Raw genomic sequence first — 19313 nt, forward strand, 5'->3', positions numbered from 1 at the left:
TGCGATGTGGGAGACCAGGGTTCAATCCCTGGGTCGGGAAGATCCCCTGGAGAAGGAAATGGCAACCCACTCCAATATTCTTGCCTGGAGAATCCCATGGACGGAGGAGCCTGGTGGGCTACAGTCCACGGGGTCGCAGAGAGCCGGCCATGACTGAATGACTTCACTTCACTTAAGAAGATCAGAACTGGATGAGTCCGGCCTGTGACACATTTCCAGCAGTCTTCCTGACCGGCGCACACCACGCTGACTGCTTGCTGATGGAGGTGTGCGCCCTAACCAGGGTGAACTGGGTCTGGAGGTACAATCAGAGACGAAGGAAAACGCGCCGCCAGCTAAAAGACGCACTCCTCCCGCGGCGCGCGGCCTTCCAGCCTGGCCGGAACTCGTCTGGAATCACTCACAGGCGAGGCCGCGGTTTCCCAGGTGGAATCCTAAAGGCACCTGATCGGAAATGGGGAGGGCGGGCGTGAGCTGGGTTACACGTGAGCGTGTCCTCGCTGGGGCACCGTGGCCGCTTGGACAGGACATATCGCGCATCCCTCAGAGCAGGGGCGTGGAGGGCACAGGAACCCGGGTGACGGCTCTTGCAGAGGGCACGGCGGAAGGACAGGGCGGAGGACCCACTGCCTTTATGGAGTGTCACGACACCCCTGGGGGACGGGGAGGGAGAGCTTCGAGGTGAGTAAGAGGAGGGCCAGGCGCCCAGGGGACAGCACCGGGAGCGGGGTCACGGCCACAGACGGGGCGGGGGGTGTGGGAGGGGGTCACGGCCACAGACGGGGCGGCGGGGAACAGGGGGCGGGGGTCACGGCCACAGACGGGGCGGCGGGGAACAGGGGGCGGGGCGGGGGGCGGATGGGGGAGGAGTCACGGGCACAGGGCGCGTGGGGGGGGATGGGGGAAGGGGTCATGGGCACAGACGAGGGGGCGTGGACGGGGGGTCACAGATGAGGCGAGGGGGGTAACACGGCGGACGGGAGTCACAGATGGGGCCGGAGGTGGGTGGGGTGTGGGGGGGGCCCGGGGCACCGCTCAGGGCTCCCAGCTGCAGGCCCGGGGACCAGCCCTTCCCCTGAAGAACTGTGTCAAACCAGGGGCCAAGACCCTCTCTCTTCCTCCTCTGGCGTCTGTGTGGCCGGACATGGCTCAAGGCAACAGCTCCGTGACACTCAGACAGTCATGGTTCCTTCTGCCTTCCCCGACACAGGGCGGGTGCCGGCATGGAGGAGCCCTGGTTAACTGAGTGACTTTGAACAAACAGCCAGTTGCTGTTTAGTTGCTAACTCGCGTCTGACTCTGTGACCCCGTGGACTGTAGCCCGCCAGGCTCCTCTGCCCATGGGATTCTTCACGACCCAGGGATCGAACTTGGGTCTCCTGTGTTGCATGGGCAGGCAGATTCTTTACCACTGAGCCACCTGGAAAGCCCTAACAGAAGCCCTAATAGCCAGTTACCAGTCGCTTTATACACAGATAGCTGCTATTTGTAAAAGAAAAAAAAACCAAACCCACTTACCACCAAAACTATGTGTAACAAAATGTACTTCTTGATGATTCAGAAGGCTCCTCAGTATCTTGAAGAACCCAAGGTTACTGGCAAAAAACAAACCTGTTAAGCAGCTGATTAGCTGAGTTCCAGCTGACCGAATGCCAGCTAACCAGTACTTCTGTTCACCTTGAACTTCTCCCTAAAATAACCCATCATGATTGGATAACTTCACTTTTTAAAGTACTAGTGTGAGCAAAACAAGTGAGACCATCTTGTCAGAGAATTCTATGCAGGCAGCCATGGGATTAATTCTTCAAGTTCACATGGGGTGGTGGTGGGGGGCGGTCAGCTGCTGGGAGAAAATGTGAGGGGGCTGCTTCTCTGAGCCGGAAGTCCACAGGCTGCAAGGGTCACAACAGCCCTGTTCCTGAGCAGAGAGGACAGCAGAGACGAAAGGATGAGGCTGTGTGTTCAGAAGGCTTTGCCCACTAAGACAGGATACTGGGCAGCGTATGAATGTCACATCACTTTGACAGGTCTGGACCGACTGTCATCTATACATCTTATAATCATGGCCCTGTACATCTGTAATTACAGATCTCCTTATAGTCATTCTCAAAACAGGCCATTTTATTCCAATCCCCAAAAGCTCTATTTTAGACTAGAGATCTTAATCCACATCCAAGTTGAAGGGAACAAGAGAAACAAAACTGTCCTTACTGAGATCCTGGTGTTGGAATAACCATGGAGGAAATGTAAGCCTGAGTCTGTCTCCTGCACTTTCCTGATGGAGCAGCATATCTCTGCTTGAGTCCTCGAGGCACCAAGGTCTCCAGATTGGCTGAGATGCCTTGAAACGAACCTGGCATGGCTTTAGAAGGGTCCTAACATCCGCTGGATCATCGAAAAAGCAAGAGAGTTCCAGAAAAACATCTATTTCTGCTTTATTGACTATGCCAAAGCCTTTGAGTGTATGGATCACAATAAACTGTGGAAAATTCTGAAAGAGATGGGAATACCAGACCACCTGATCTGCCTCTTGAGAAATCTGTATGCAGGTCAGGAAGCAACAGTTAGAACTGGACGTGGAACAACAGACTGGTTCCAAATAGGAAAAGGAGTACATCAAGGCTGTATATTGTCACCCTGCTTATTTAACTTCTATGCAGAGTACATCATGAGAAACGCTGGGCTGGATGAAGCACAAGCTGGAATCAAGATTGCCGGGAGAAATATCAATAACCTCAGATATGCAGATGACACCACCCTTATGGCAGAAAGTGAAAATAAACTAAAAAGCCTCTTGATGAAAGTGAAAGAGGAGAGTGAAAAAGTTGGCTTAAAGCTCAACATTCAGAAAGCTAAGATCATGGCATCTGCTCCCATCACTTCATGGCAAATAGATGGGGAAACAGTGGAAACAGTATCAGGCTTTATTTTTTGGGGCTCCGAAATCACTGCAGATGGTGATTGCAGCCATGAAATTAAAAGATGCTTACTCCTTGGAAGGAAAGTTATGACCAACCTAGATAGCATATTGAAAAGCAGAGACATTACTTTGCCAACAAAGGTCTGTCTAGTCAAGGCTATAGTTTTTCCTGTGGTCATGTATGGATGTGAGAGTTGGACTGTGAAGAAAGCTGAGTGCTGAAGAATTGATGCTTTTGAACTGTGGTGTTGGAGAAGACACTTGAGAGTTCCTTGGACTGCAAGGAGATCCAACCAGTCCATTATAAAGGAGATCAGCCCTGGGTGTTCTTTGGAAGGATGGATACTGAGGCTGAAACTCCAATACTTTGGCCACCTCATGTGAAGAGTTGACTTATTGGAAAAGACCCTGATGCTGGGAGGGATTGGGGGCAGGAGGAGAAGGGGACGACAGAGGATGAGATGGCTGGATGGCATCACCAACTCGATGGACATGAGTTTGGGTGAACTCCAAGAGTTGGTGATGGACAGGGAGGCCTTGCCTGCTGCAATTCATGGGGTCACAAAGAGTCAGACATGACTCAACGACTGAATTGACTGACTGACCTTTCTGTTTGTTTCCAAGGCAAGCCATTCAATATCACAGTAATCCAAGTCTATGCCCCAACTAGGAACGCTGAAGAAGCTGAAGTTGAATGCTTCTATGAAGACCAACAAGACCTTTTAGAGCTAACACCCCGAAAAGATGTCCTTCTCATTATAGGGGACTTGAATGCAAAAGTAGGAAGTCAAGAAACACCTGGAGTAACAGGCAAATTTGGCCTTGGAATACGGAATGAAGCAGGGCAAAGACTGATAGAGTTTTCCCAAGAAAATGCACTGGTCATAACAAACACCCTCTTCCAACAACACAAGAGAAGACTCTACACATGGAATCACCAGATGGCCAACACCAAAATCAGATTGATTATATTCTTTGCAGCCAAAGATGGAGAAGCTCTATACAGTCAGCAAAAAAAAAAAAAAATGACCAGGCCTGACTGTGGCTCAAATCATGAACTCCTTATTGCCAAATTCAGACTTAAATTGAAGAAAGTAGGGAAGACCACTAGATCATTCAGGTATGACCTAAATCAAATCCCTTATGATTATACAGTGGAAGTGACAAATAGATTTAAGGGACTAGATCTGATAGATAGAGTACCTGATGAACTATGAACGGAGGTTTGTGACATTGTACAGGAGACAGGGATCAAGACTATCCCCATGAAAAAGAAATGCAAAAGAGCAAAATGGCTGTCTGAGGAGGCCTTACAAATAGCTGTGAAAAGAAGAGAAGTAAAAAGCAAAGGAGAGAAGGAAAGATATACCCATTTGAATGCAGAGTTCCAAAGAATAGCAAGAAGAGATAAGAAAGCCTTCTTCAGTGATCAGTGCAAAGAAATAGAGCAAAATAATACAATGGGAAAGACTAGAGATGTCTTCAAAATGATTACAGATACCAAGGGAACATTTCATGCAAAGATGGGCACAATAAAGGACAGAAATGGTATGGCCCTAACAGAAGCAGAAGATATTAAGAAGTGGCAAGAATACACAGAAGAACTATACAAAGAACTGTACAAAAAAGATCTGCATGACCCAGATAACCACGATACTTTGATCACTCACCTAGAGCTAGACATCCTGGAATGTGAAGTCAAGTGGGCCATAGGAAGCATCACTACGAAAAAAGCTAGTGGAGGTGATGGAATTCCAGCTGAGCTATTTCAAATCCTAAAAGATGATGCTGTGAAAGTGCTGGACCCAATATACCAGCAAATTTGGAAAACTCAGCAGTGGCCACAGGATTGGAAAAGCTCAGTTTTCATCCCAATCCCAAAGAAAAGCAATGCCAAAGAATGCTCAAACTACCACACAGTTGCACTCATCTCACACACTAGTAAAGTAATGCTCAAAATTCTCCAAGCCAGGCTTCAGCAATATGTGAACCGTGAACTTTCTGTTGTTCAAGCTGGTTTTAGAAAAGGCAGAGGAACCAGAGATCAAATTGCCAACATCCGCTGGATCATGGAAAAAGCAAGAGAGTTCCAGAAAAATATCTATTTCTGTTTTATTGACTATGCCAAAGCCTTTGACTGCATGGATCACGATAAACTGTGGAAAATTCTGAAAGAGATGGGAATACCAGACCATCTGACTTGCCTCTTGAGAAATCTGTATGCAGGTCAGGAAGCAACAGTTTGAAGTGGACATGTAACAACAGACTGGTTCCAAATAGGAAAAGGAGTACATCAAGGCTGTATACTGTCACCCTGCTTATTTAACGTATATGCAGAGTACATCATGAGAAACGCTGGGCTGGATGAAGCACAAGCTGGAATCAAGATTGCCGGGAGAAATATCAATAACCTCAGATATGCAGATGACACCACCCTTATGGCAGAAAGTGAAGAGGAACTAAAAAGCCTCTTAATGAAGGTGAAAGTGGAGAGTGAAAAAGTTGGCTTAAAACTCAACATTCAGAAAACTAAGATCATGGCATCTGCTCCCATCACTTCATGGCAAATAGATGGGGAAACTGGAAATACTGGCTGACTTTATATTTTGGGGCTTCAAAATCACTGCAGATGGTGACTGCAGCTATGAAATTAAAAGACACTTACCCCTTGGAAGGAAAGTTATGACCAACCCAGACAGCATATTCAAAAGCAGAGACATTACTTTGCCAACAAAGGTCTGTCTAGTCAAGGCTATGGTTTTTCCAGTGGTCATCTATGGATGTGAAAGTTGGACTACAAAGAAAGCTGAGCACTGAAGAATTGATGCTTTTGAACTGTGGTGTTGGAGAAGACTCTTGAGAGTCCTTTGGACTGCAAAGAGATCCAACCAGTCCATCCTAAAGGGGATCAGTCCTGGGTGTTCATTGGAAGGACTGATGTTGAGGCTGAAGCTCCAATGCTTTGGCCACCTGATGCAAAGAGCTGACTCATTTGAAAAGACCCTGATGCTGGGAAAGATTGAAGGCAGGAGGAGAAGGAGACCACAGAGGATGAGATGGCTGGATGGCATCACCGACTCCATGGGCATGAATCTGGGTGAACTCTGGGATTTGGTGATGGACAGGGAGGCCTGGCGTGCTGTGGTCCATGGGGTTGCAAAGAGTGGGACAGGACTGAGCAACTAACCTGAACTGAACTGAACCTCCTGCCTCTACCTGGAATAGGAGGTGAAAATCCTCCAGCAGAGACGCTTCTATACAGTTGCCATGCAGTCACTGGGCAGTTATTCTTAGACTTAAATGGACCCAGAAAGAACTCTAAGCTGTTTCAAGCTTGGATATAACAAAACAGCCCAAATTGCTTTAAAAAAAAAAAAAATCAAAGGAAAGGGTTATGCAGTGATTCAGCCAGTTTCAGAGTCTGGAGGGAACCTGCCTGGACCGCAGCCCAGATTGGGGTGGGGATCGGGAGGACGCACACCCCCTGCTCAAGGTGGAGAAGGTCAGTGTAGGAGCCCAAACGCCAGTGAGCTGGTTTTCAATGACCGCTGAAGGCACGCCAGCTGCTGAACTCGCTGAGCTCCTGGTCCGAGGCTTTGCGGCCGCATCTCTTGGTCTGACACCCGGGGAAGGGGCACAACCGAGGCCCAGGTCTTCAGTGGAAAGCAGGTCTCAGCCGTGGAAACAAAAGCCATCACTGGAAGTGAAGCCAAGCCCCAAGCTCCTGGCCGCAGGCTCCTGGGCCCCTCTTGGGCCTGCAGCCCCCGAGGCCCCGCCCCTGCCGAGCGAGCCACGCCTCCTCAGCAGTGAGGCCGGGTCGGCCTCCGAGGGCCGGAGGAAGAACCGTGCTGTGGCCACGGTCAGCCCTGCCCAGCTGGGTCAGCTGCGGGGTGGGGGCTGGGAGGATGCTGCTTGCCTCCTGTGAGGTCAGGACATTACCCGCACGCTGGGGAGTCAGGGGCAGGTTCCTACCCCTGTTCATGCTCTCGGTGTCCTCGGGAGCCAGGGTCCCGTCTGAAGTCTGTCTTTTTTAAAAAAGAAATTTCATTTATTTTTGTCTGTGCTGGGTCTTTGCTTGAGAACTTTCTCTGGTTCCAGCCAGCGGGGGCTGCTCCCCAGCTGTGGGCGGGGGTTCGGGCTCAGCAGGTGTGGCTCCTGGGCTTAGCTGCTCCACAGCTCATGGGATCCTCCCAGAGCAGGGATTGACCCGGGTCCCCCGCACTGGCAGGCGGATTCTTAGCCACTGGGCCACCAGGGGAGCCTCCATCTGAAGCCTCGATCCCCCCAGGTGGTACTTGGCACTAAGGAGATGCAGCATTCACTGGATGGAAATTTCCAGAATTCCCCCTTTCTAAGAAAGGAGCTGGTCCATCCCCAGGCGTGACCACACTCATCGCACGAGTTGGTTTGTTCACCCAAGTGCTCGAGGCGCTGGCTGTGTAAACGGAGGCAGACCCTGGGCTACAGAGCAGACTTGGCCCTGACAGCTTCCCTCATCAGACACGAGCTCAGGCACCCTCCCTGGATGTGGGCAAGTGACCAGGAGACATGGATTCCTTGTGGGGCCTGAAGTTTAGATTCCAAAGCCTTCACGGCAGGACCCGAGGCTCCTCTCTGGATCCACGTGGAGATGAGACATGGACAGCTGTGCCCGGCAAGGGAGCAGGGGCACGCCGGGCACTTTAAAGGGCTGGAGGGCCATGCAAGGTAGGGGCGGGGGTTGACGAACCCGAGACACAGGGGAGGGCCTTTACCACGGAGCACGGGCAAGTTCTGAGGCGGGTGTAGCCCATGGCGCACTCCTGAAAACAGGCTGCCGTACAGTCACATAAGTGCATGCCCTCCCCCGACCCAGAATATTAGAAATCCTGTGCAGCGTCCTTCAGAGTCTGCCCTGGAGTCTGCTCTGCTGAGGAGCAGTGTTAATCCCTGTTGACGCTGCTCAAACAGAGGTGAGAAAATGACTTCCAACACCGAACCTCATCCCATTTCAATTTCAGGCTCTGCCTCTAAGAGCTGACGTGCAAAGAGGAAAACAAAATCTCTTTTCACTGATGTGCATTTTATAGATTTACCCCACTGTTAACATCACACAGTTCAGAAAGTAATTAAGGAAGCCATTTGGGGGAGAAAAGCAGAGTCCACAATGAGGCCCATAGATTTTCTGTTTTGTGTCCAAAAGGTCATCTGAAGTACTCGGGTTTCCATGGTAACACTGGCAGGCCTGATCAAATCAACACACAGCTACACTTTGTTGGGGGTCTCCAATGAACCATTTTTTCCCCCAATCTGAAGAATATCCTGAATTAGCTAAAGGCTTCAAAGACAATGGAGGCTTTTGGAAAATCCAATTTCAACAGCAGTAGACAGAAGAATGCCTGCTTTCTTTCCACAGACAACCTAGCAACTGAGTCTCAAGTGCAGTGATTTAAACGTCTTAACGCTCATCATAACTGGATCACATTCTGTTAATCAGTAACAAGGATAATCTCAAAATGTTTCCCCAGGATAAATAAAAGCCGACACACCTGTGATCATCAGGCATCTGCAGTCTCTGGGGTGATCCTGCAAGTGGAGTGTGGGCCTCTACTACAGACCCGCAGAGCGCCCTCCCGGCCCAGTCCTCCATGCTCCTGAGGGCACCCAGGCCCTGCCTGCAAGTGTCTGCCGTCAGCAGCCTCTTAACCAAATGTCAGTGATCAGTGACCAGTGACATAAAGAAGGCTGAACCCAGCAGACTTGATGCTTTAAAACTGTGGTGCTGGAGAAGACTCTTGAGAGTCGCCTGGACAGCAAGGTGATCCAACCAGTCCATCTTAAAGGAAATTGACCCTGAATATTCATTGGAAGGACTGATGCTGAAGCTAAAGCTCCAATATGTTGGCCACCTGATGGGAAGAGCTGACTCACTGGAAAAGGCCCTGATGCTGGGGAAGATTGAGGGCGGGAGGAGAAGGGGGCAACAGAGGATGAGATGGTTGGATGGCATCATCAACTCAATGGACCTGAATTTGAGCAAGCTCCTGGAGATGGTGAAGGACAGAGGAGCCTGGTGTGCTACAGTCCATGGGGTCGCAAAGAGCCGGACACGACTTAGCAACGGAAAACAACATTAGTGACGGAGCACTGTGAACGTCTTGTTTCACACCCTTCAGAACCTTCTAACTGGCAGGTACGACCTGTGCGCTTCTTCGGGACGGAATATATTTGGGAGAAGAAACAACAGCGGGAGGAGGGACCCAAGGGTGCCGGCCGTGCAGGGTCTCTGTGCCGCATGTGTGTGCACATGGGAATTTCTTTAGGGCTTGGGAACTGCCCGAGGAAGGGGAACCTTTACAAGGTAATGAATCAGGTACGTGTGTGAGTGCTCGGTCACTCAATTGTGTCTGACTCTTTGCAACCCTGCGGACTGTAGCCCGCCAGACTCCTCTGTCCACGGGATTCTCCAGGCAAGAATACTGGAGTGGGCTGCCATGCCCTCCTCCAGGGGATCTTCCTGACCCAGGGATCACACCCGAGTCTCCTGTACTGCAGGCATATTTTTCTGTCTGAGCCACCAGGGAAGCCCAAGAATACTGGAGTGGGCTGCCATGCCCTCCTCCAGGAAATCTTCCTGACCCAGGGATCGAACCCCTGTCTCCTGCACTGCAGGCAGATTCTTTACCACCTGAGCCCCCAGGGAAGCCCCCATGAGACTGGTGCAGAGACACAATCAGCTACTACATGGGTCCTTTGAACAACCAACACACAGGTGATTGGAGAAATGGCAAGAAATGGAAAGCTGTGACTTGGAGCGTAAGGCAGGTGCTTGGAGCAGAAACTGCATTAAGAGCTGAGACGTCAGGTGAGGAGAGAGAAGCAGGGGTGAAGAGGGGAGGGAGAGGTGGCACCACTGGGGCAGAAGGCTGTGCGCACCCGGGTGTGGAGAGGGAGCACCCGGCTGTGGAGAGGGAGCTCCCGGGTGTGGAGAAGAACCACCCGGGTGTGGAGAGGGAGCACCCGGCTGTGGAGAGGGAGCACCCGGGTGTGGAGAGGGAGCTCCCGGGTGTGGAGAGGGAGCACCCGGGTGTGGAGAGGGAGCTCCCGCTCCTAGAGATCTGTAGAGAAAAGGGAGATGTTGGCCCGACAGCCACACCCAAGGACGCTGCCGCCTGGAGAAGCCCACCTCCCCGCTGATGCCGGACCGACTCCCCGCACAGGAACCAGCCCCCTCTCTGCAGGGCTGTTCCCAGGCTCCATGCTCTAGGGATAACAGCCAGAGTGTCAACAGCCTGCAAAGCAAGGCGATGACGCAACGCTCACGCCTTTAGATAAGGACAAAGATTAACATTTACATGACTTTTGCCTTCCAGCCCAGTGACCACAAAAATCTGGCCCTTCCTGGAGTGAAACTTTCTGAACAGAAAGATGGTTCACTCACGCCGCTGGTCTCACCTCGAATTTCTGCCTGAGCTCCACGTTGCCTTCCTCGTCGCCTTCGGGGATCGGCACGTTGTAGTACTCGCCCTCCTCCTGGTTCAGCAGCTTGTACCTTCAGAGACACGGGGCAGAGGAGGGTGAGACCGTGCTGGCACCACCGGGCTCAACATCCCCCCCCACCCCCAGGCTCCAGTCCAGCTGGTTCTGAAATGCATTCACTGGGGAGCCAGGACCCAGGAAACTTCACACACAGTGGTCACTCTGGACTTAAGCCAGTTCGTCTCCTGAATCTCTGAAAGTGCTAATGTTTTCAGACAATTCACTTTTGGCTCACACAGACACACTCAGCCTTCCTCACCATCCACTGGCCGGCATCTTCATCAGCTCCGAGACCCCAAAGGAAAGGGACCCCATGAAGTCATTCCGTGTGGTTCGATCCCAGTCCCAGATCTCCACAGACAGTCGCCGGTCTTTATCAGAAGGTTTTAATTTGCTATCAAAGAACACACACACAGATACAGGGTTATCTTTACTGTGGTTTATGGGATGATACCACATGCTCGAGATCTGAACTTGAGATTAAAAAAATAGTATATTCAATTCTCTTCCTGTGGTTCTCCATCATCAACAAAGTGCCAGCCCCTCAGTAACCAAAGCTCTAGACAAGAGGTTAGCAAATTATGAGCCATGGGCAAGTCAGGCCCACTGCTTGTGTGTGTAAATAAAATTTTATTGAAACAGTCACGGCTGTTTGTCTGGACACATTTGGCTATGGCAGCTCTGAATCTAGAACAGTACCTGCAACAGAGACTGGATGACCCATAAGGCCTAAACCATTTACTGTCCAGCCCTTCCCAGAGCAAGGCCGGAGGGCCTCTGGTCTATAGCCTAGACAGCTACGTCTGGGTGTGACAGATAAGCTGCTTCCTGCGTTCTCATTCGCAGAGAGGGCCCCTTGCTTATGCTCAGCTGTGCTCAGAGCTTTCTTGTTCCTGACTTACTCAGGCCTCCACTCCCCAACCTTTCCTCCCTTCTTTCCCCCCTCCCATCTCTGTCTCCAAAATCTTTTCACTCCTTTCAGGCCCACATTAAATGTCGCCTTCCCCAGAAAGTCTTCCCTGCTTAGATGTAAAGATAGCCTTCCCATTTCAGTGGCAACATCAGCTTCGATGGTTACTCACTTATCCCATGTTTTAAAAACTATTGTTTAAACTCTTACCTACAGCCTTACCTACCTCTTACCTACAGTCTCCTCTAACCACCACCCCCCTCAAAAAACCAAAGTCCGCCAAGAGGACTTGATTCAACATCTGAAATGTGAGAGAATTTTTTATACAGGAGTTACTGATGGTCACTTGGGGTATCGTGTATAAGTCTTGGTAAACTGAGTTTCTATCCATCAACCAAGGGTGACCACAGCTACGTCTCTAGCAGCCGTGGGAGGATAGCCTAGGGATGAATCGATGTCTAAAGACGTTTATGACAAGCCCAGCTCATCGCTGCTCAGAACGTGGAGGAGGAGGGGGTTCAGCTCACAACGTGAAGGACTCGTCCCACCGGGGGTTCAGCGTCGAGCGAATGGTCTTGGTTTTCTGTTTGCTCTCGTTCTTGGGGTCAGGAATAAGTTTCAGCTTCACATAAGGATCTGAAAGCCCATTTGGATCCATAGGGATTAGGTTTTTCGCGTCTCGTACTGAGAAGAGAGAAGAAGAAAGATCCCAGGTTACAAAAGGAGAACAGACCCACGCTGCTGAGCGTCCTGCATCAGGACCCGGCCGATTGAGAGGCGTCATGATGGTGTTGAAGCAGGGGAGGAGGCTCTGACCCTCACCACGAGAGAAGCTGCCCGCTGCCACTGCCCACCACAGGCAGTGGGCCTTGGGGACCCAGCGGTCAAGCCTGGAGACTCAGCACTGGCCCGGTCCAGCAGCATCTGTGACACCGGGGTTGCTGCCCAAACCTGGGGAAGCAGAATCTGCATCCTAACACCCTCCCCACCACCACCCCCAGCCGGGAGAGCTGGTCCGCCTCCCGCCTGAGCAGCCAGCAGGCTAGCCCACACACGGCGGCACTGGAACCCCTACAAGAGGTCGTCTCTTTCCTTTGTAGAGCTGGTGGCTTCTAGCCCGCTGTGCATGAGGATTGCACGGGAGGGGCGCTGACCCAGGAGGAAGACTCAGAAGCCTTTCCCAAGACCCTGGGTGGCCCCAGTGCCCATTCGAGACGGAGAAGCAAATGGAAACTAAAGTGGAGACAAGGCCGTGTCGCCTGCAGAGGGGCAGCTCCGCGGAGCAGCTGATGGAGGTGCGGGAGGGCTGACGCCAACACCTGTCAATCACCCGTCGGTCTGACGAGAAGGGACCGTGGCTGGGGGCCTTCCTCACTCTACCCCCCAGCGCAGCTAAAAGCTCTGGGGCCCCCAGTCAGCTGGACACCACGGGAACACATCTCCCTGGGCCCAGACTCTCAGCCCAGCAGCTCTCACAGCGTGACCCCTGGACGGCGGCCTCGGCTTCACCAACCGAGTCAGAACTGGGTGGAGGCAGGGGGCTTCCAGGTGGTTCTGTGGGGAAGCTGGCAAGATCCACTGCTCCAGCCCATCAACAGACTGTCAGCTTAGTGTGATTGTCAAAGGAGGAATTTAGATGAATTTCAGAAGACGGGGCCAATGCTGGTGGTGGGCGGTGGGGGAGGGGACAGGTGAAAGGGGCTGAACGCACTGGGTGTTCAGGTGGAGCCCTAAGGGCAGAGGTCAGAGATGAGCGCTGCTTGGGCACCGGGAGACCCACCAAGGGCTGGCACCATCCTTGCCCGGAAGCCTTAGCACGGGAAGGTGACGGTGTGGCCATGTTCTAGTAACCTGCTCCAGTGTCCGAGGGGCGGCAGGCCGGCCCAGGGTGACCTGCTCCAGTGTCCGAGGGGCGGCGGGCCGGCCCAGGTGACCTGCTCCAGTGTCCGAGGGGCGGCGGGCCGGCCCAGGGTGACCTGCTCCAGTGTCCGAGGGGCGGAAGGCCGGCCCAGGGTGACCAGCCACAGAGCAGCCAGCCATGTGTTCCTCATACACCACTGACTCCCTCTAGCAACTTACCCATAAAACAGTACCTAACCTCACGCAGCCGAGAGCGGACAGGACAGAAGCAAGTGTCCGGCTCGGCCGCCCCATGACCCGCTTCCCAGACAGACCTCCATCCTGTTATCCCAAGTGCTGGGAACAGCAGTTCATGAGCTGCTGCTGCTTCCTCTAGATCAGCCAGCAGAGGCATATTTCCTGCAGCACAGGAGGGCTGCAGAAGGACACGTAGGCAAGTAGACACAGTGCCTTCTGCTGTTGGCGGCTTGGAAGCAGCAGAGAAGAAAAGACAGCAGGACGTGAGCACGCATGACACCCTGGATGCAGAGTCCCAGCCTCATCCCGCCGCCCAAACTCCACGGTCTTCACTGAGACAGGAGGTTCCAGGGGCCCTGACCACTGGAGAAGTGTGACCCAGCTTTTTAAGCACAACGCAGAAGGTCTACTCCCTTAAAAAAGCAACCTGAGTATTACAAGAGATGACAAATTTGGGCTGAAAAACGAAGCTCTCCCTTGGAGAACAGGAGGGGCTGAAGGGCTCACTCCACCCGACTGAGAGGTGTGAGTGCGGTGGTCAGTTCAGTCCAGTTCAGCTTAGTCGCTCAGTCGTATCCGACTCTTTACGACCCCATGGACCGCAGCATGCCAGGCCTCCCTGTCCATCACCAACTCCCCCGGAGTCCACCCAAAACCATATCCATTGAGTCGGTGATGCCATCCAACCATCTCATCCTGTCTTCCCCTTCTCCTGCCCTCAATCTTTCCCAGCATCAGGGTCTTTCAAATGAGTCAGCTCTTCGCATCAGGTGGCCAAAGTATTGGAGTTTCAGCTTCAACATCAGTCCCTCCAATGAACACCTAGGACTGATCTCCTTTAGGATGGACTGGTTGGATCTCCTTGCAGTCCAAGGGACTCTCAAGAGTCTTCTCCAACACCATAGTTCAAAAGCATCAGTTATTCAGCACTCAACCTTCATTCTTGGGGATGCGATTCTAAAATCATTCAGTGGTTGGGGTGTTCTGGTTGCCAAGTAATCTCTACGGCAGGGCCTCAGGGACCAGCTGACATCAGCCTAAGAAGCGACAGGCTGGTGCCTGGACCCCGTGAGACGACATGTCACCAAGACTCGGGCCCGAGAGCATCCGGTGCTCCTGGCCCAGGAGGCCACGGGCGCTGTGCCCACGCACGCGCAGGAGCAATGCTTTGTGTGCGACGCTGATTCTAAGACAAACGGCACCGGGAAATCACAGGGAGAAGAGACAGCTGCCGTGGGTGTACCGCGAGCTGGGTAATTGTGCTTGAAAGCAGGGATTTTTTTAAGATCACAAAAACAAATCCTGGAACGAGGGTAAATGACATTCGACAAAATAGCATGACGCGCGTCCAAACCAGTTCGGTTTCCCCCCCAGCCCCGCCCTGCCAATAACCCCTGAAATATCCCTCGTGTGCACCACAAGAGCCTGGTGGGTGGGCTGTATTTTCATTTTATTTTCTTTATTTGCCCAGTAAGCACCCACTAGTCTCATGCTGGAGAAGCACAGTGAATGGAGTGAGAGGGGAGCTTTGGTCCGTAAGATGTTGAGGTCCGGTGGCGCGGCAGGCTCCTCCAACCCCGCCCCGCCCCCCCACAGTGGGTGGGGTGCGGGGAAGAACGTCCTGCCTTGGAGGAGGGCAGGGATGACCTCCAGCTTTCCCTGCTCCCACCATCAGGATGCAGGCGTCCTTGTCTTGTGGGTCCAGCAGGATCAGCTTCCCGTGGCTGCTGGGACACATGACTGCAAACTCGGCGGCTTAAAATTAGAGATTTATTCCCACAGGTCTGGAGGCCAATGTCAGAATCACCAGGATAAAATCAAGGTGTTGGAAAACCTGCTGTACAGCAGAGGGAACTCTGCTCCACGCTGTGTGCCAGCCTGGATGGGAGGGGAGTTTGGGGGAGAATGGACACATGTATATGGATGGCTGAGTCCCTGCACTGTGCATCTGAAGTTATCACATTGTTAATCGGCCAAACCCCAATACAGAATGGTTTTGGTGTTAAAAAAATAAAACTAAAATTGGAAAAAAAAACTCAAGGTGCTGGCAGCACCATGTTCTGGCCGGAGGCTCCAGGGAAGAAGCTGCCCCTGCGTCTCGCAGCCTCACCAGGCTGGCGGCCACGTCGCTCCAGCCTCTGCTCAGCCCCCAGGCCACCCTCCTGTGTGTCAGCGCCCCCACCACACCTCTCTCATCAGGACGCCTGTGACGGGACTGAGGGTCCACCTGGTGTTAACTGGGAACGTCCGCCCTCCTCTGGATTCGTCCCTTCAGCACATCGGCCAAGACCCTTGGGTCAAACAAGACGACTCTCAGAGCTCCTGGGGCTCGGCCCTCACTGCCCAAAATGGGCCTCCCCGCGTGGGCCAGGAGGACGCCATGTCCCCGAGGCCTGTTCCCGCCGCGCCTTTAGCTCCTCTGACGATGCTGCGGGAGGAGGAGCCGCATCTTGGGGGAGGGGGTTCTGCTCCAGGAGCCAGGACTCCAGCAAACGCAGCCGGTGGGGGACGCGGGCTGCTTCCGGAACAGGAGGGTTCACCCAGCATCCCTGGCATGAGACGCAGCGGGGGCGGCCAAGCTGTCTAGCAGTGGGCGCAGTGCCCAGGGTGGGGCGGTTCTGAGCCAAGCCTCTCCAGCCATCAGAGAGACGAGCCCTGGCTAGCATGGGCTCACAGGAGGGGTCGACGGGCAAGCTCAGGCCCGGGAAGGGTCAGAACCAGCCAGGTCCCAGGCCGGTGGGTGGCTCGGGTCACCTGGTAGGCAGGGCCCGGGCTGCCTTGACTGGCACCAGGGCTGGGCACAGAGGGCAAAGCGCCCAGGTCCCCTCCCAGCGCCCACAGGTGTCCACACTGCCGGGCAACACGGCCCCTGAGGGCACTCCGGGCAGAGTCCTCCTCCTCTTTTCAGCCACGAGCTCCTGGAGCACTGGCCTATGGTTTGTATGACAACCTTTGGGCGCCTGCAGGCTCCGGGCTATGTGCCTTCAGCGCCTGGCTCTCAAGAACGGAGGGACCCTCCTTTCTCCACGCCCTTCAGGACCAGTGTCTATACAGGAGGGAGCATCCGCCTTCGGGTGGGCAGGGGTCTAGGGCGGCCCCCGCGATGGGCAGTGAGGACCGGCCAGGGCAGCTCCTAGACGGGAGGCCTTTGAGGGGAGGGCTGCCCACTGGGCCCCCAGTTCTCCATGAGCATGTGGGCACCCCAAGGGGCCAGGCTCGATCTGGCGGAAGGAGCGATGGAGCCAGAGGTGGTGGGGAGCCGAGGATGGGGGCTCACAGGCCTGGTCACCAGTAGGTGACCGAGGAGACGCTAAGTCACATCACTGTGACTTTAGAACAGAGAGAATTTCTGAGGCTTGAGTGACATTGTGTCTTGGAGGCGCCCAACCTAGAAACGAGGGCAACAGCCTGTGTGCTGTTACTGAAACGTTCTGTCTCGGTTCTGGGGACGCTCCACGCTTGGTTCCACATGCACCCAGGGATGCGGCCTGGCCCCGACGGGCTGATTACTGAGCGTGTCAGTTAACCGTACCCTACACAGTGTGCTCGGTACTTGCCTGGCCCCGACGCTCAGCCCCCACCGGGGAGCCCCTGCTCTGATGCTGATGACTCTGAATCCCTGCTGCTGAGTGAGGCTCATGACACAAGCTTGGGAGCTGTGACCTGACCCCTGAACCTCCACGCCCCTCCACCTATCTGGGTTCACCCTGCCCTGTCCTTGGCCAGCGGGGACCTGCCCCTTCCCCAGCCCTCCCGGGGCTGCAGCCTGGACCTTGGCGCCAGACCTGTCGTCTCCAACCTCCCCTCCGCGCTTGCCCGGCCCACTGGAGCTTCAAGTCTAGAGACTCAGGGCAACTTGAGAGCAGGGGCAGCTCCAGGCCCCACCTGGTGGGGCGTCTCCCCGCACCTGGTCCAGACCCGTGAGAGATGTGGAGATTCTCTGGGCTGAGACGCTACAGCTGACTGGAGAGCTGGTGAACACCGCGTCTCCGGCTGCAGTTCATAAAGCGTCCATTCGGAGGGACTCTCGGACAAGGAAAAGCCTCACAGGCCTTCTTGGTGGAGAATAAAGTCGGGTCCAAAGCAGGCGATATGTTTTGGAAAACGTTAACTGCTCAGAAGGAAGGGTCACTGGGCCCACAGAGGTTTAAAGGACACGACGCGGCCCCAGCTTTCAGGGGAAACAAGCCGGAAAGGACCCCTCTCACTTGGGGAAGGGAAGTCCTATACAGAACTTCTCTGGATTTCGGGAATAAAATGCAAGGCGGCATTGGCCACAGGAGTGATTTTTGACTGAGTAACGATGGACCAGGACTCGGAGAACAGCCTGGGCCCCTGGCGCTGTCTCTCTGCTCCATCTGATCTGATTGCACGTGTTGTCTGCTTACACTGTCTGTATTGAAACCTCCAGAATTCTGGATTTGATCTGCTCCATGTCCTGTGGCTCAGTGGTAAAAGAACCCGCCTGCAAGGCAGGAGCCACAGGATACCTGGGTTTGATCTCTGGGTTGGAAAGATCTCTTGGAGGAGGAAATGGCAACCCACTCCAGTATTCTTGCCTCAGAATCCTATGGACAGAGGATCCTGGTGGGCTACCATCCATGGAGTTGCAAAGAGTCAGACACAACTGAAGCCACGTAGTCACATGCACATGTTAAGAATATGCGGCCCATACATTTCATCATCTTTGCTTCCTTTATGGCCAAAGACAAAGGTGAGGAACATAAGCAACAGGAATGTCCACCTGCTCAGCCTTCCCCGCCCCACTCCAGAGCCAGGGCTGATTCACTTAATGCTCTGTCTCACTGGCGAGGCCCATGCTTTGATGATAAGAATGTAATTTCTGTCCCAGGAAATCCAGTGTCATCCACAGACCAGAAAAAACCCGAGTCAGCAACTCTACCACCAAAATCCCATGAACGAATGAAAGAGAACTTACAAGAATTTGGTATGAGATGAGAAAAAGCAACTTTTGGTCCTTGGACAAGAATCATAAATGTTTTACTACTTTTTCTCTTCCAGTTAGTGGAAAGTAACAATTTCTATTAAACTTCTATGACCTTAAAGTTGCAAGAGGAAATGGAATCTGGTTGTTGGAGAAATAATATTTTCCAGGTTATGGGAGCCCAAATGATTCTGTATAAACAACAAGAAACTCTTAAGAAAGACTTCTTTTTCTTATTATGAGAGGAATGGATATATTCGTCATTCAAAAACTAAAACACATAAAAGTATTAAGAAGAAAAGGAAAACCACCTAAGCTTCTGCTGTAAGAGAACTGCTCTTACCACCCGGCTCTTTGCTCTGCACTTATCTGCACTGAAACATTTATTCTTATAGAGTCCATGTCTAGAAACAGAGGGGCTTTTTGTTGGTTTTGTTTTGGTTTTTAAATTTCTTTTGGCCACACCACACGGCTTATAGGATCTTAGTTCCCTGACCAGGGATTGAACCTGGGCCCTCGGCAGAGAAAGCACGGAGTCCTACCCGCGGGACGGCCAGGGAACGCCCTAAGAACACAGTGTAGGAACCCGTCTTTATGACACAACAAGGTATGTTTTGAAAGCATTTTAAAAGGCTGGCATCCCAGTTTCTAGCTATCTCATGATCTATTTTATCCATCCCCTGTCTCAGCCATCTATGTAGATTAAAATTCTTCCCCTTTGTGTAATCACATGGCAACGGATCATCTTCCCGTGTCAACATCCATCTGAAATTCTGTTTTCCCTCAGGTTACACATTATTATTAGAAATGGACCGGAGGGGGTAAAATCATTCACGACTCTGATGTGCATTGCCAAATTACTCCCCCAGAAGTCATATCAAAGTTTTATGAAGGGTGTGGGGATAAAACTTAAAAATAACTTG

The 19313-nt window shown here is 52.8% G+C and overlaps 1 protein-coding gene and 1 long non-coding RNA gene across 6 annotated transcripts in view; one reads left to right on the plus strand and one right to left on the minus strand.

Moving 5' to 3' along the window:
• The window catches only part of PRKCA (protein kinase C alpha), a 296529-nt gene that overhangs the window by 51584 nt on the left and 225632 nt on the right, over nt 1-19313 (minus strand). For all 4 annotated transcript variants that reach the window (XM_055574947.1, XM_055574946.1, XM_055574948.1 and 1 more), the window contains exons 6-8: nt 11876-12032; nt 10698-10832; nt 10355-10451 (exon numbers count right to left, since the gene is read on the minus strand). In XM_055574947.1, the coding sequence (XP_055430922.1) occupies nt 10355-10451; nt 10698-10832; nt 11876-12032 (389 nt within the window). The remainder of the gene's footprint in view (nt 1-10354; nt 10452-10697; nt 10833-11875; nt 12033-19313) is intronic.
• On the plus strand, nt 290-10691 carry LOC129648529 (uncharacterized). 2 transcript variants are annotated; one of them, XR_008712763.1, is made up of 3 exons: nt 290-681; nt 9572-9764; nt 10273-10691. It is a non-coding gene; the product is annotated as an uncharacterized LOC129648529 (long non-coding RNA). The 2 variants fall into 2 exon arrangements; XR_008712764.1 differs by having other exon boundaries at nt 9672-9764.

This window comes from Bubalus kerabau, chromosome 4 (assembly GCF_029407905.1).
Source record: "Bubalus kerabau isolate K-KA32 ecotype Philippines breed swamp buffalo chromosome 4, PCC_UOA_SB_1v2, whole genome shotgun sequence".
Taxonomy (NCBI): domain Eukaryota; kingdom Metazoa; phylum Chordata; class Mammalia; order Artiodactyla; family Bovidae; genus Bubalus; species Bubalus kerabau.